General features: G+C 39.6%; 1 protein-coding gene across 1 annotated transcript in view; it reads right to left on the bottom strand.

The window, feature by feature from the left end:
• The window catches only part of LOC109468951 (stabilin-2-like), a gene marked incomplete at its 5' end in the record, with an annotated part of 114,023 nt that overhangs the window by 76,619 nt on the left and 19,496 nt on the right, over positions 1-17,908 (bottom strand). Inside the window, 3 exons of the mRNA XM_019767328.1 lie at positions 3,978-4,073; positions 5,663-5,732; positions 12,124-12,209. Coding sequence (XP_019622887.1) covers positions 3,978-4,073; positions 5,663-5,732; positions 12,124-12,209 — 252 coding nt within the window. The remainder of the gene's footprint in view (positions 1-3,977; positions 4,074-5,662; positions 5,733-12,123; positions 12,210-17,908) is intronic.

The following is a 17,908-nucleotide window of genomic DNA, read 5'->3' as shown; positions in this document are numbered from 1 at the left end:
ATCAATTTCCTTTGTTCTTCAACACTTCAATGTAAAACTTCAGCAAAAGACCAAGATTTGAAAATAGAGGCCTGGCCACCAAACTCGACTGACTGTATATATTCATGCCGACACTGTGTGTGCCAAGGTGCATAGACTTTCTGTCCTTTTATTTCTTCATGTCAAACTGATATTCCAATTGAGCATCATTTTTAAATCCAAGACCCAAGAAATCAAATTGGAATGGTCTAAATACATGAAATACAGACACAGCTATGCGATATTTCTATTACCTGCTACTGAGTGCCAGACGGTCTCTTGGTAGCAGACAATTATAATGGCATCACAAATCACTGCAGTGCATTAACCCTGGGAGTGTCAGGTCCGATTAGAACCTGGCTTTGTTATCAGCCCTGGGAGCTGGGAGGGTTAACTAGCTTGGGGGACATTATTGGCTTTTAGGTCACACAACCAGACTGGGATTTGGCTTTACATGCCACTGACTTCTTACAAATGACTGGTTACAAATCTCAATGTCTAATAGGACTACTGTGTTTGAGCACTTATTTTGTGGTAGGAGTCAAATAAAAAGAGGTTTTCGCTGTTTTAAACAATTCTGTACTATGGTAGTGGTTCACTGGAAATATATTTTGTATTATTGATGATAATCAGATGTCTGCAAAAATAAAACTACCACAAAAGCTTCGAGAATTTACAGTACACTCAGCAGACAGCATATATAATGTGATATGTTTGAAAAATATGCACATGCACGACTAAAAACTAGAATGCTGAGCAAAAAAATGTGTTACAAGGAGCATAAAAAGAAAGCCGAATAATTCAAATCAAAATTGTAATCATAGCTCATATCTTTTCCGGTCCAGGAAGGTTGGCGTTAATCAATCTTCGCTGCCCCGAACAGAACGTTAGCCTTCATCTTTCCTCTGCCCTCGATCAAATTCAGCCGATATCCGCGTCACACTCAGTCATCGAATATCAAAGCAATAATTACGAGTCCTTCTCATCTTCCTGGTGTAATAAATAACTTTGATCGGAGCAGTTTTTCATATCATGTAGATCAACTTGAATTGCACGGTCTGAATAATGCAATACATGAGATAATCTTTCTAGATCGTTTGACCTACTAACTCAGCCAACTGCGGTGCATCATCTGAGTCCATGTCATCTCTGAGTCCATAGCTACAGGCAACCCAGAGCAATCAAAATCTCATTTTCCTTAGGCCTAGGGAAAAACTCTTGTGTTTCCAATTTCAGTCCTGAAAAAAATGGGGTTGGTAGGTAGGGATTCTTGCAGAAGTGATCCAAGAAATACAGTAAAACTATTAAAATATACATCAGAATAAAGATTTGTTTCCCAAAATGAATGAAATGGCATTTCAAAGGGTTTAAAATTCAGATGTCAGATCAAAAATCTTATGGCCTTGCCAGCAGTGGACAAAAAAAAAGACTGACTGGTTGTCGGTTTTTTTATAAACTGGAAACACAACATTTTTCCTAGGCCTTACCTATATAGGTACATGTACGTTTCCATTTCATTGACCAACACCCAGGACGAATATTGAACACCACAATCCTTTGGGGCTTCCTTAGATGAATGACCTTGTTCTAGGCTTGTATGACCTAATTGTGAAGTGATGACTACGATAACATACATGATTTATAAAATTTCCTTACTGATAAAATTTACTGTTCATTGCACATTCTTGCCCCTGGGGACTAAAATACATAATGTACAGCTAGACCAGCTGCAGTTTTTACAATACCGTTGTAAAGTATTAAGAAAAATTAAGTATAAAAGTCAAGTAATGAGCTAATCAACAAACTGTGAAATTAAATCAACAAATTACAAGAATATGTGTTGATCTAAACTACCTTCTTCCCATTTTATTACCACTGGGGAAAACTGTTATCAGCTGGAAGCTTGTCTACTGACTGTGATTGATAAAACCCGCTAGCAATAATTGGCTATTGGTTAAGACCATAGATAACATCACAACTTTTTAGTACTATACATGTAGAAAAATCAAAATGAGTAAAGAGCCAAATATTACAAAATGGCAGAGAGGAATATAACATAAACATGCTATGTAACCATACTCATGTATATCAAAATGCTCTGGCTCCCTGATGTCATTTTTCTTCAGAAATTTTCATTGCCCCTTAAAAGTGTCTTAAAAAAGTTTCTTCTTCTTTATTCATATATATGCAACTTTCATTTACCTTCCTACCTGAGGGTTTGAACCTATCTGTTGTTGTATTAGGTTTCGGAGATAAAATTTAGCTTCTGTGGATTTGACATCCTATATGTCTGTATCGTCGGGGACCTTTATGACTTTAGGCTCTGTAACCTCTGTACCACACAGATAAGTAATAAGACTCCTGGACAGAAGCCAGCCCTACCTGGGTGACCTGAGCCATATTACTCTTCTGTAGGTCAATCTGCAACTCATTCATAACTACTGGAAAAGTAGCTGAACTGACTTTTCCCTTGTCTCATTTGTAAAACATCTGACAATCCTTGAACTATTGCCAAGGAGTCAGCAATTGGTAGATATAAAGATATACATGTATTGATAGTGCGTTCTTTCCATCTAGATGATGCTTTCCGGTAATCTTTCTCTAAACACCTGTCATACAGTTTATCAAAGGATAATCATATTGCTCTGAGCACAGAAAGACTTTATATACTTTATAAACTAGAAAAGCTACACTTCCCAGTGAAGGTTTTCCCTCATGAGCCACATATTTTCAGCACATGCAGGATTCCCATTATGTTTCATGGGGTCAAATATAAAAAGGCCTTTGATCTATTAGGCCAAGACAAATTAAATCAAATGTCAAGTATGATCCGTCCCACGCACCAAAAAGGTTACCACCAGTTTCTACCTCATGTGACCTCCACTGGCTTAATGTGCTACCATCAATCTGAAAGTCAGGAGACCATTTCAGAAACTTTTGGTTAGGTGTAGATTGTACATTATTGGCAAACTGTTTTGGTTGATTCATAGATATATCCTGTACACCATCCTTCTTAGTCTGGTGCTGAATACTAGGTACACGTAAGTTATAACTCACCATGCCAACCCTAATTTTTCTAGTCTGCAAAGCTACAATTTATTCCAACCTTTACCTGCAAGCTAAGTTCAAAGTGTGGGCAGGGACACTGAAACTTCTAAACATTATGGATGTTCTCCTAAAAGGGGTTACTAAAGTTGATGTCTTCACCTACACAATGAGATAGTGGTATGTCTGCACCTCCTGCTATATGCAATTAAGATATCCGTGTCTTTGCTTCAACTGAAAGGTCCCCAAGGCAACACCTCGACGGCGCGCATCATATATCTTGTACTCCTGACCTTCACATTAATTGGTCTGGCAGTCGTCCAGACCTGCAATAATTCATGTGCCCTTTTCCTTTTGTCATGCTGTAGAGTCTGCTGAGGTCGATGTCATCTGCCAATTGAAATCACCCGCCATGATACCGACACATGACAGAGGTTACAGCCACCGAATTGTCTCTTCCTGATCTGTATCCTGTATGCAGCAGCGTTCGATCAGACAGCCATTAATAATTCTCAGGGTGACCAAGGTCACACTCTGTCTCACTGGTGCGACTATCTAAGGACACTGCAGGATTGTGAGGTGAGATGAGAAAATGTCAAAGTGCCTTCTTAGCAACTTATCAGCTGTGCAGGGTCTGAGGATATGTCTGAGTCTAAGACGTTCAGTTAGAGCCTAAGTCTAAACTCTTAAGATGTAAAGTCTGAACTTGAGTCTGAGCTTAAGTCTTACTCTATCCATCTTAAGTCCCATGTCTATATCCAATAGTCGAAGTCTAACTCTAAAAGTCTATGTACAGTTAAACTGGTAACTGTACAGGTGGCCACCTCTACATAAGGACCACCTGTCCCTAATGACCACCTGTCTACATAGACCAGATTTTAGCAGTCCCACTAAGTGTATACAGTAGGACTCACGTTCATCACAGTGTTCTCCCTTGTACCCTGAGAGACAGGTGCAGCTACCGTCTCCCTCCAGACCACTCTTACAGATGCCATGGACACAGGTGCACTCTGAAACCAGACAAACATAAACATGCATCCAAAAATAATTTCATCAGGTTGGTAGAACATAGTAGGACACCTGTAGTGTTTCTCACCTGCTTACTTAGCCACATTTTGGATTTGTATTCTCACCATGAAAGTGCCACCTACATCAGCTACATATAAGTGGCAAGAAGCAGTATTCCAGTCAGCAGCTCTGATGAGGAAGATGCCAGACAGGCATCGAAATGTAAGCAGGTGAGAAACACTATCAGTTGTGTAAGAAAAAACCCTATATATTATCAACATGCATCTCCTGCTGTAAAAGGCATTGAAGTGTCTGAGTCATCGTATAAAGTAGCACTCCCAGTTGGACAACTTTGTCTCTCAAGTTCTCTTCTTTACTTTATCACATTACGTAACCGTATCTTCTTTCCAATAATATCTGACAAGATAACTTATTGTCCCTCCAGTTGTCTCTTCTTTAATCTCTATCACATAACACAACCAGTGTCTTCTTTCCAATAGTATCTGACATGATACCAAACTCATTCAATAGCTTTTGATCCTTTTCTCTATCTTATTTCACATACGTGGTGTGAACACTAGCCAACTGCTGCCTACCCTGTATCAGTATAATCTAAAATCGGATACTACTAGTAATGCCATTTCACGCATCCTTTTTCTTTGTCCTTTCCTACATCTTTGCCACTCACACAATTTGATGCATGGCCAGTGTAATTACTGCAGTAACTGAAATAATTTACAGCGGTCAGTCTTTGGAACTGACAGGCCAATAACCCGCACTTCACATGACTCCGACATGTCCGAGTCCATGTCCAATCTCTCCCTCCACCGCCTCCGCACCGAACCAGCCTTCTCTAACAAAAACAGTTCCAACCTGCTTAAGTTGTTAAGAATTTACAGCCATGAAATTGGGTACCACAGCTGGGTAGCATTTCAGCTGGAGCGGGAAGACGGACAGTCTGTCAATTTCACAGTGACTGCCAATAAAATTACCCGCCCTTGATTTAAGGTACGCCTCTTTGCTGGCTCTTTTAACTCCTATAGGTCTGGGTCCTCTGGGGCGGTGAGACAGGGTTTATTGATGGCCATCTCGTTCTGTGTAATCGTATACTTTCTAGCTGGATTACCCATAATGTATCCCACAGGAGCTCTTGGACATGAAAGATACTGATAGTGTATCTTTAAATGGGATTTTTCGCCACCTGGCAACATTGGATCTTCTCTAAATTTTACGATAATGTTTCCATTACAATAATGCAGAACAATATCGAAGATACAAGGACTGTTTGTCCTTGTTTAGGTGACAGGTAAATCCAGAGCAATGTGCTTTATAATGATCCCACAGTAAAACTAGAAGTAAGAAAAGTTTTCTCTCTAATTTAGATGCAGTCAGCATGACATGAGGATACAGTAAACGATGCACATAATTCAATTAAAGGAGCGCTCGAGGGTACTTGCCTGGCATTCTAAAACAATGGTTGTGTTGGTACTATACAAAGCAGGGAATGGAATATCTCATATTGTTCAACAAAATCTTACTGTCATCAGGCAAAGAAAGAACACATACAACACATGTAACATATAGCTCTTACCTCCACTGCATTCTGGGCCATACAGTTTGTCATTTTTACAGGTCTCACAGGCTATGCCACCAAACCCTCCCTGGAAAATAAAAGACAATATTGATCATCAGAATATATCAGAATAACACTGTTTATTACATCTTTTATCTACATGAATCACTCAGTGCCATTCCCCTACACTTCTCTTTGTCACCATGGTTACAGATAGCTGGAGTTTTCGATTTTGTCAGCTTTTCTACAAGTTTGGGGAGTAGACTAGGAGAATTTCTTCAAGCTAAGGCAGTGCCTTTTCTGCATGGAGATCAGGTTCTACTGCTGATGCCACTGATAATATCATCTGTTTCACCTCACTCTACTTGTCTTGTGATAGATAACCTGTTACTAGTAGTGGCTGTATCGATGGCAAAACTTTTAAAGAAACATCCACGGATGGAAACCTTTTGAAAACATGATCTATGGCCCATGGCGGAGCTCCAGATAAATGTAGGTCTGGTCAATGGCGTGCCGCTGAAGACAAATAACCAACCATTTCACAACCCAGATACAATCAGCTCTCTTTCATAACAGACCTCGTTAATCTTGTTTCATCCTGATTAACCAAGTTAGAGCGCCAACGCATTTAACGATAACACCGTGCACTTGGCATGTTTTTAAAAACAAGGAGGCACTCAGGCTCAAAGGCACCAGTAAATCAGTCTGCACTCCTGTAAAGCAATTAAGCGTACTTGAGCTTCGCAAAGATTCTGTGAGTCGATAGCTGGAAGACTTACAAGAAGAATATGCATGTAAGTAGTTGGGTAACATTTGGGAATGTTCACTTTTACCATCTGGGATAGGCTAATGGTTTTCTAATGTAGGATTACAGTTCTAGCCTGTTATAAGTTTACAGGGACTCTTATACTAACAACCTATACTAGAGGAGTATAAGAGCCGTGGATAACTACTGTACATGTAACTTACATGTGTAACTGTAGGATGGTACACAGGCTAACACTCAGTTACACAGTTCTGGAAATTGACTTAACAAACACAAACACATGGAGATGGGCAGTGCCTAAAATTGTTCATACATATCCATCAAATTGCTTTCAGATCCTGCACTCGCCAGCGTAGCATATCGAACACTAATCTGTAATCTACATTGATAGCAGCTCCTCTGCCAAAAACTAACTTATCAAATGGTAGTCAAAGTTGGGGTGGGTCACGTTACGGCCATGTAACGATTTTCTCCGACTTAAATATTTATATCATTACTCCCTATTGGCATTAAGATGTCCTGTGACTGCAGTTTTGACAAATGAAGGAATTAAGGACAATAGGTTACGTTACTGGCAGTGAATGCAGAGGCTTGATTGGGATGGTTCCGGATAAGTGCTGCTTAGGTGTGCATTAAAGACATGTACAAGGAGGAGGCTCTTGGGAGATGAAAGAACAAGGCATGAAAGTAGTTCTTCTTCTTCTTCTTCTTCCCTTTTCGCGCTAACCTCAATCGTTTGAGGGCTCCAGCACGGTTGGGGTAGGGGTATTTGATGGGAGTGGTCGCAAGTTTTGTATGTATATATATATGTTGTGTATACATGTATGTTGTGGTCTGCAGCTCCTCAATGGGCAGGGGCGCCACTCCCTGTCCGCCACCGAGAGCAGGGTGGCGGTGAATTTTTGTCCTTCTTTCTGGTATCCTATATTTCTTTCTGGTATCCTATATTGAGCAGTGATTAGTTGATTCATTAGTATCAGCAAAAATAAGGGGACCTTAGTGCTGGTTGTTTTTGGACTGTTTGTAACCACTAGAAATATGTAAGTACTAGAAATATGTACGAAACTACTAGGAATATGAAATAATTACATGTATTAAATACATAGAGTAAATGTGCTGAAAAGTGAGTTTTAATATCAACACCATTAAGATTCTGCTATTCATGATGTATTTTTTTTTCGTTTTGCCCCCAAAACCTTACACTGAGGGCCTTTAATAACAGGGATGTGGACGTCCAATCAGCACCAAGGAAAGGCACCATGCTTCATTTCTTGCCTGTACAGATAAGTGACCATTACACATGTAGCAGTGTCCTAGATATTCCTTTACATCAAAAGCCAATCTAGAAGAATCGATAAAAAGGAGAAACCTTAAATCCAGCTTTAATGGAAGGAACATTGGCGGGATTTAAAGAAAGTAGAGGAAAAAGGCAATACTGACACTTGGCCTAAAGGAAGGATCTAGAATTTTAGGTAATAAAAAAGAGTAAAAAGACATTAATTTCATAGCATGACATAATTTTCAATTTGGACTCAAAAGAAAATGTCTTCAGTAAAAAGGGCCATGGAACTGGATATGGTGTTCTGCAACATTGAACAACTCTGATTCACCCAATGAAATTTTATACCATGACTCTGTAATAAATACAGCACAATTCAACGACCCCTGTACGGTTGAGTTTATAAGTAACGTTTGTCGTAACAACTAATTATGGTCGTACACCAGCAAAGAAAGGGTGGCCTCAAAACAATTGCCTGTGATAATTGGTATTTTCTTCAAGCACATCAAGTATGAAATGGATCACAATCAAAGATCAATTTACAGTTACAAATTACAGCAGGAAAGTAGGACACAGCATAAAGGTAAACCTCATAAAAGGAATATAAAATACAGCTCTAGGGCATTATATTGGGAACAGTTAATGTGACAAGTCACAAGGATGAGATCCCGAGAGCACTGTAATTTCAAAGTGGAAAAAAATCAATAAGAATACAATTCATCCAGACACTTTTACAGTATCATTTGTTGGAAAGATGTACAACTTAGACATGAATTCCCCTTCCCCAGGTAATGTTTTACTACTACAATTACGTAGACATATTCAGATATTCCACGACCCAGAAAAAGATCCTGTTATTTTTCACAAGTATAGAATACCACCTGTAAATGTGCCAAATTCCATGCACATCAGCGGAATGGCGGAAAGAATCAATCATAAGAAGGGTCAGGCCTGGCAGCCAGCGGTCCCAAGTGTTTTCCAGAGTTGGACATCAATTAGGGGAAACCTCCACAAATCAATATGAAATTAATCTGTTCACCGAAAGTATATTGCCTCATTTGTCAGCTTGCATCCATGCAGGAGACTTATGAAGTACAGTACTATTTGTCACAACTCAGTTGCTGAGTAGAGATTTCAGATTCAAACAAAGGAAATTTATGAGACCTGAGGGACTGGGCTAGGAAAGATTATATGGGTAACGATGATTAAAAATTCTAATTTACGATGAAACTAGAAGGTTGAGAAAAAATTATGCTGAATTAGGTTCACAAAAGAACAAAGACAGTGTTTTTAAAATCCATTATGTAATTACCTACTTCAAATTATTGAGTTTTAATAGTTCCTGTACACCTCAAGGTGATGGTACTGTATTTATTTTGAAATAACCCTCTAACAAACTTGTACAAAAGACATGTACAGTTGTGAAAATTTGTCAAACTTGACACCAAACAACTATGGAAGTAGATTGGTAGAACTTGTAGTACAATTAGCATTCTAGACACTTCAAAATTCACTGAGCCAGAACACGCACATTCAGTCTACTGGGGCCTTAAATGGCCCCAGACACTTAAGCAAATGGCTCTTACACACCCAAACTTGCCAGTAAGTCTGGGTTCATCTATAAAACCATGTTACTTATCAATATTTGTCGGCAGCTGGCAGATTGATTTCATGTGATAAACATCTATGTTATCCTAACCACACCCTCTCTACTAGTTTTCATGTGACTCAAACTTTTCCTCAACTTGCCCATACAACTTGTTACATTAAAGTAGAGATTGCAGGGAAAGCATGCAATACTTGGCTTCCTGATTTCCCCCATATGCATGTCCACCTCTAATACCTTCTGGCTCCATTCTGCCTGTCAATCTTCCCCCACCCAAGTGCTGTTGACCTACCCTGTGATGACTTGTGTTTATATTCTTGGACAAGTATACACTCAAACCCACAGACAAACTCACCTAGAACAATACTTACTACTGTGTATGCCATTTTATGTTCTCAGTTTCCAGTTCTTTGTTGGCATATGAAAGACAGACCATTTCGTATGTAGGCCGGAACTTAATCCCATAGATTAGGAACAATCCATCAAAACCTTGTTATACTACAAAGGGCAGTTATCCACACTAATTGACCTACTCTACTGAATTAAATGCAACCACTCTCTAATCCATTCCTGTATATTTTCACCACACTTCAAAGAAAGCAGAGTTTTCCATCAGTACGATTAGTGATGGCATTTTGAAAGCCTGATGGATGGACAAGGAAAGATCATATAAGTGGATACCAGTAGCTTTAGCTTAGGCAACTGTTCCTTTAGATTCACTGTGTAGCAATGGTTTTCTTTCCATCGACTACATTCTGTAACTTATGTAAGAAAAGTATGTGGAAGCCACATGGGGGTTGTATGTTTCCTAAATCCTAATCCTCTCCCTGCTCCCTATAATAAACTCCATAACTGATAAAAATTTAGTACCAAACAGCTGTATTGTTCCTTAGTAGGCTGAAGAGATAACACAAGAATAACAATGTTTTGTCTCATACATGCATATACTATTTGATCTTCACTCATAGCAGTACACTTTATATGAGTACCCAGCGTATGATGAAAGTTTGTACAAATGCCATTTATTTGTCTTACTTGAGTTTGTGTATTCCACTGTTCGGATAATGGCAAATGGAAGAGAGCAGAGAACTGAAACAATCTGTAACATCTTTGACCAACAGAGCATAAAGGAAGAGTCAGTGACTATTGATTGCATTATGTTTGCATGGTTCCTCATGTTGGAAAGAGTTTTACTGTTCAAGTTCAGACTGGAGAGAACTGAGACATGCCTCCTGGGCTAATAATAACTACGTTGAGTGGTTTCCCTTTTCAACATCTTCAAAACTCCATTCAACAAAGAACAACTGAAGAGACAATGTCTGGGCGAATGTCTCTTCCCCTGAGCTCAAAGACAAGACTGAGTGGACCGCTAAAACAGGGCTGGTGCCACGTATGGAGATAGTGGGTCGTCTCTCGTCTTTGAGCTTGCTGTCTCATTCCCCCTCAGTTAGCTTTACTTATCCTTGCCATTACCCTGTCTCCTCCACAAAATGAGACAATTCTGTTGTGGCAGACCGACAGACAAGCGAATGCACCTGGGTCCTTATAATTATAAAGCTATATTGATGGACTGAAACTCAACCTCTGGCTATGCTACATTTAAGGTTCTGAAGAGAACCTCAGAGGAGACAGTACTAGTGCTACTTCATCATACTACATAATAACCACAAACTAATAGGAAGGGATGTTACACTAGTCTGCTGTGCAGGGTTGTTGGTTCATTTTCAACATACATGTAACATAAAAAGTTTCTGTGCAGAATGTTCTCACTTCAAAGTCTTGGTGAACTGCCAACTTTGCCATTTGCACTCCTCTGATTTATACCATCAAATACCATTATAAAACATTTCTTTGCTGAACTAAAGTTTTACATTTCACAAGTCATGGGGAATTTACAACTTTGCCACTCCCTTCCTATGATTCATACATAGGATATCATAAAATCCTTTTTTCCTGAACTTTAAGTTTCTACTTCAGAGTCTTCCCAAGTTTGCCACTCCCCTCGTATGACTCATACCATAGGATATCATAAAATGCTTTTTTGCTGCACTTTAAGTTTCTACTTCAAAGTCTTCGGAATTTTGCCACTCCCTTGTATGATTCATATGACAGACTCCCATAAAATACTTCTTTGCTGTCAGAACTTAACTTTATACCTCTAAGAAGAGTCTAAGTTTCAGGGCGTCAACAACTTTGCCGGTCCTCCTGCTATGATTAATACTGTGGAAGACACAACAACGCAGTGATTTATACTTTTGCTTTCAGCTCCGTTTCACGTTACAATTTACCATAACCCTAGCCAGTGTCTGGAGGACCATGAAGACAGATAGCTTATATGCAATATTCAAGTCCACCAGCTAGCAATAAAGGTCTCCCCACAAATCTCTCTATATGGCCATCTATATATAACTTTATACGCTGAGGCTAGTGCTATTTTTTGAATGTAGAGTTATTAATTGAAAGTTCGGCTAATCTTTCTTCTACCACGTCAAGGCTTTTTCTCCATACTCTATATGGGTATGCTGACCCTTTGTGTAAATATCATGCAAATAAAAGTACATGTAATAGATAACATGTCCATTCACCAAAGGTTGTGTACGAAAATGTATTCTATACCTCTCACCAGAAAGTACTCTATCAATGTTTTCCCTTTATGATCAATGAACTGCCAACAAACTTCAATAAAAAAATGAAAATAGTCCAGCAATTCTACTGATTGACTCAGGAGGCCCATCATCCATCTATGGATCCATATTTTGATCGGTTTATAAACGACACAACCATCAGTTTTACAGTGTGCCATAACTTGTCTTTAGTCCATGACTGACCTCACAGGTACATGTTCCATTCCCCTGAATGCCCCCTGCACAGGCTCCATGGCCACTGCAGGGGTTGTCTGCTCCTCCAGGGCACTCTGAAAAACAAAACAAAACAACATGAAGGTTAGACATCCAGGCAATGAGATACACAAGGAAACAGTTACTTGCATAATTTGAATCTTATTCTCATATTACATTAACTTTTTCCAAACGTTTTTTAACGTAATACAATATGATCATGAATTCCTAATCATAGAAGACTAAGAAATCATTGCATTGCATTGCGCGCTGTACGAGACATAAAACACACAATCACTTTGGAACTGCTTGACTCCATGATAAACTTCAAAAGGGTCAAAATGTGACAATGATGAGTTGCTATCCAGATGTGACCCATTTTCAGTAAACAGAGGATTGGGAATGTAACATCCTATTACTGAGCCATTCCTCATGTATTTGTTTTGTAGCTCATGAATAATTTCATACTCAGTGATTTACTAGAGCTTATTGGTGTGTCTATGACAATTATCCAAGCTTTGTAAGGGAGCACATCTTCTCCCATACATACATTATAGATACCTACACAGAACCTTCTTTCATAAGTCTTCTTTTCTGGAATGGCAACATCTGACCAAACTTTTTTTTCCATCTATGCCTTCACTTGAACCATCACTCAAGGATAGCTGCACTTCTACAGAAGACTTAACAGTAGACAGGCAGATTCTTGTTATCTTTACTATCTTGTTTTTTCACCAAACATTAAGCAATGACAGTTTGATCGTCTAAGCCTCCTGTCCACTTGAACTATCAAACATGGATAGCTGCACTTCTATAGACTATTTATGGTACACAGTCAGTTTCCTCTGTCTTCAAGTTCAACCTACATGTAGGAAAGACACTCTCCCTAATATCTTTTTTCCCCACAGACAGAGCATCAGCACTAAGCAAAGACAGTCTCAACATCACATGCCAACCACATCAAACAGCATGGTAGAAGGAGATAAACCATGGGAAGATCTGGGAAGCCCTGAGGCCTTGCCCCATCCTGTCCTCGGTGCTGTCTTTCCTTTCAACCCGCTTCCTTGTCAGCAATGCTATCTTGGCTGGGTTTCCTACCTTCTGAAGGGTGCACTTCCTGACAGATTCACTTTGTAATGGATTCTCAACCATCCCGGTGGTAAAGTTGCCAGGGAGATACATCACGTTACTACAGTAATAGTTATAACCAAGTCCAAACAAGGTTTTACAGTTTTTACGATGAGCTGCTCAGTTCACTACCCTAAACTTAGGGTTAATGAAGTTTGGAATAGGTTTGGCAAAACAAGCACCCCCTTGAAGATTGCTGTTTAGGAAGTATGTATAGTATAATATTCTGCTATCATTCAAGATTTATTCATTTACAAAAGACAATTCAAACATTCAGTGGTGTTACAGAATGGTATAGAAGTTAACCTCAGCTTCGAAAAACATTTTATTGAATAAAGAAAAAAGCACATAAAACATAAAAACATTTCTAAGATACTATCTTGACGGCTCCTCTTTGTCACTTGTTAATGATCTCAATAACATTTCCCTTATCATTAGGCAAACAACAGTTGTGTCCATATCATTTGCAATTCAAACATCTTTAAATGAAACCACCTGACCTGACTCAAGACAGGAAGTCTCTTGCTATCAGGACTTCTGCCACAGGAATGGGACTGATGAAAGATTGGTCATTGGTCAACAAGTGAAGGCCTAGGGCAAGGTATGACCCAGAGGCCTTTACTTTTTGGCCATTAGCACATTGGACAAGCACACTTTGTCCTCTTACTCTTTCTCAACCAGTGTGCTGACTGCTGAGTTTTTAAGATGCCTGTGTGATGTTGTTCTTCTTACCAAAAGATATACATTAAATAGGGTCAAAACTGCCCAATGGAAGAAGACCACTCAGAGAGTTAATAAAATTTAATCTATGTAGTTTAAATTTTAAAGGGACCACCACCAAAGAGCGGTCACATTGGCCAGGTGGTCCTTATATAGAGGTCATCACTTGAATGTAGGTTTGAGCACCTATAAATCTCCAACAGGCATGATTTGCTATCCTTGGAATTGCGACCCTGACATACTTCTCTGACACAACTGTTCAGATATTTGGTAGTACACTCAAAGGACAAAGTATCCAACTTTTCACAGTCTTGCCCAAAGAATCTATAGGCCTGTCTCATTGCATGAATACAAATCTAATGCACATATTGGACGTATAGGAAATACAATACCAGACTCCCTATTCAACTACAGACCATTATTGGGGAGGTCTGTGCCTTCAGCTGAACTGTACACTGTAGATGCAAGTTTCTCACAATCTGTTATTTTCAGACTTATCAGGAAGAGTAGGGCTACATGTATGTGGTTGAAAATGTAAGCAATGGCAAATCCACATTGCAGCAAATGAAAAAGCTTCCTACTAGTCCTCAGTTGGCCACTTTACCCTTTTTTATATGTATTACCTTTACTCAGAAATCAGATTGTGTGAAGGTTTGTTGGTCTTTATATCAAAACCAAGCCTAGACCCCAAGCACACCCTTTTATCAGACTGGACAGGTTTTTTCTGACTCCTGGACTGGACCGGTTTTTCCGCCAACCCATTGCGTGTAGACAGATTCACTGCAGGGCATCTCCTATGATATCCAGTATCATCCTGGGAGGAGTAGGAATGTTGTGTGTGTAGTATCCTGCTGATATAACTGTTTGAAATCTGTAGATTCTAAATTTACAGTTGATGCGATTCACATGGGAGTCTTGTTTCTTGAAAACTGTCTCAGAAAAGGTAGGATATACTACCCTGGATGCCTTGTGTGCCATGAGTCTGGCATCCAGGCTTAAGATTTACAAACATCGGGACGCTATACAAAGAGGACGGAGTTAATCTTGGCAATGTATCTGCTTAGAAGCTGGTGTCTCCTCAGGACTGCTCTGGAATCACCTGGTATCACTTAACCTTTGCTGCAGACTGTTGTGTGGGCAACTGTGTGTGTCATCAAGGGTTCAAAGAAAGGACAAGATTTACTGCCACAACAGTCATATACTGATACCACCATATTTCGGTTATTGTGGTGGAGCAACAACATGTGCCTTTCAATCATATCAGTGAGGTTTAAACATCTTTGCTCATATCTACTGATTACTGCCACCATATCCATAGACTCCAGAAGACTCTTGTCACTTACAGGTTCATCAAGATTGAATAATGGCCTGAAACACAATTTCACAGCATGTGAGGTGTCATATCAATCATCACAACACACTACAATCAGATCAGCCAATTTCATGGGAAACCATGCGAGAACAGCACTCAATTAATCCCCAGCAACCATTCTGTTCTCTGGGTACACATAATCAATTACTGCTCTGCACTTGCTTCAGCTTCAGAGCCGACATCTATGCCCCATTTTTCCACAGAAGCCTCTGTTAACAGATGGCCCGTTTTCGGTAGATTGATGCTTACGCAGATAAAGACACTTTGTCAGTTTTAAGTTTTCAAAAATACGTGAATCACAGTGGCTTTGGGAAAAGAGGGGATGAAGCTGGGAGACATTTACTGAGATTTCAATCCCTTCCGCGGCTGTTTTTCTTCTAAATGTGAAATCCTCCCAAAGTCAATACTCCATTCATCACAGCTTACACCTGTAAGAGTGCCATTCTGTGATAATGAACTGTCACAGGAGGCAGGCGGCTGGAAATAAACGCCGTTTCATCTGGAGCATTAAATGCGAAACGTAGATAAAAGCCATTAGCAATTCAGGGGAAGGACACAGTCTCAAATGGGATTTGGAATAAATGTGACAGTTGGGGGATATTTACAGTACATTTTTGTAATTAAGTGAGTTTTTACTGCCTTAGTATCTGAGCTCGATTGGTAGGTAGTCACCGGCTGGCCTGACTTGACGTTGTACCAGAGCAAAATTGCTCCATTTAAAGACTGTGCACGAAATGTCAACTGGCGGCTGGCAGTATATAGACTGCTATTAAAGTTTTAGCTACATTTGGTGTGATGGATAATGTTTACAATTACATGTGCACGGTCATGGCCAATGTATGTATGTAGTGACAATTGACTTTGTATAGACCGATTCCCTGGTTCTTGGGGTGTGCTTTAAACCTTATAATGTATAAAATGTTTTTTGCTTTGAGCTCTCACCCCAAACTTATGCTGTGAACGTGTGCTCTGTCTTATTACTGTACTACTATACTGCGTCATGAACCGGTGCAGTGCCAAGGTGGCTGAGTGTTTGCCTTGCATTCGGTGGGTTGTGAGTAAGATCCCCGGGCCTAGTCATACCAAAGACTTTGCTTTTTCTGCTTAGCACAGCAAGTATAGTAGTAAACACACATCACTACCAGTGCCGTGGTCCACTGCTTTAGTGACTGCACTATTGTGTGGCCCAAGGGCTATTGAACCAGAGATGGGTGCTGCCCTATACGCCCCCTGATGCATGAAGGCCTAAATTTTCTAACAAACTGACTAACTACTAATATACTGTGTCAACTATATACTGTGTAAAAGCCCCCCCTCAAAATGATTTTGTACTTGTGTATTCATTTGTACAAATTGTAGTAACCAATACAGTGAGATCTAGAAAACTATAGAACTTGAAAATTCCTTGGTCATTTAAAACGCATCAAACTGTCATTTTCAGTCAAACTAAATGATGTATCAGACTTAAGTTATGCTGAATACAGAATGCCATGTGTATTCATCTGTGGTCATTTTACAATGAGGAACTAAGGACGTAGAAAATCCTTGCTCATTTAAAACACATCAAACTGTCAAAAGAAATTGTATTTCTCAATAGCAGCCCTCGCAACCTTGGCCTTATTCCAGATGGTGCATGGAAAAATACATGCATGGCAACTGAAAGTGATCATTACATCCCATATCCAACATGACAACCTCTACACTGTAATTACGATGGCAACATGCTATGCAATCATATTATTTGGTACCACAGTAGCATGTATGAAAAAAACAGGCTTTGAACAAGCATTTTGAGAACACATGCTTCAAAATAAAACTACAGTTTGAATCAATAATGGTATGAATTACCATGCCATGTTTATGCGCTTTTGTGAACAAAACTTTGAGTGAAGTATTTTGAGGTCCTGTTCTGCACAACACAGACAGCAAGTTTACTATGCAGGGTAAAAGTGGCCTTTTTACGGCAATTTCCTGTCCTCAAAGTATCAAATACCACAACCTTTGCAATGCACCAATGATACCTTTTATATTCCTCCAGGTGTGAAAAACAACTCGGCCTCACAACTACACATCCCTTCTCCTGCACAGGTGACATTTAACTCTTTTTTTCCACAAGGATACTGGTACCGAGAATGTCATTTTGTGATATCTGGCATCGCATGTCCAGTGAGGCAGAAGTAATAGTTTGACTACGAGATTGTCCTGAAGTGGGGGAAGCTTTAAACCGGAGACACACTGCTGACATACCAATGAGGGTGGGAAAGATCAGAAGACCGATCTTGAAATCGATTGACATCGCACAGGGCTGACATCAGAGGTTTTCAAACCATTTCATTTATTATCAGATCATTGGCTGAAGGGTCCAAAGGGAAATTAAGATATCTGCCCCCACCTCAAATCTGGTTTGACTATAATGATCAGGGTGAAGTCACGCATATTTTGGTAATTCTGCATGTTGGGAATTCGGAAGTTGCTTTCAGGATATCATGGTATAAGCTAACACCAGTTCATATGGCAGGGAAGGCCACTCAAGAATAAGGGACTGTACGATATTTA

This window comes from Branchiostoma belcheri, unplaced genomic scaffold (genome assembly GCF_001625305.1).
Source record: "Branchiostoma belcheri isolate BF01 breed outbred unplaced genomic scaffold, Haploidv18h27 scaffold10, whole genome shotgun sequence".
NCBI lineage: Eukaryota > Metazoa > Chordata > Leptocardii > Amphioxiformes > Branchiostomatidae > Branchiostoma > Branchiostoma belcheri.
Note: the sequence above shows the minus strand (reverse complement) of the source record. Positions and strands in the feature narration are given on the sequence as shown.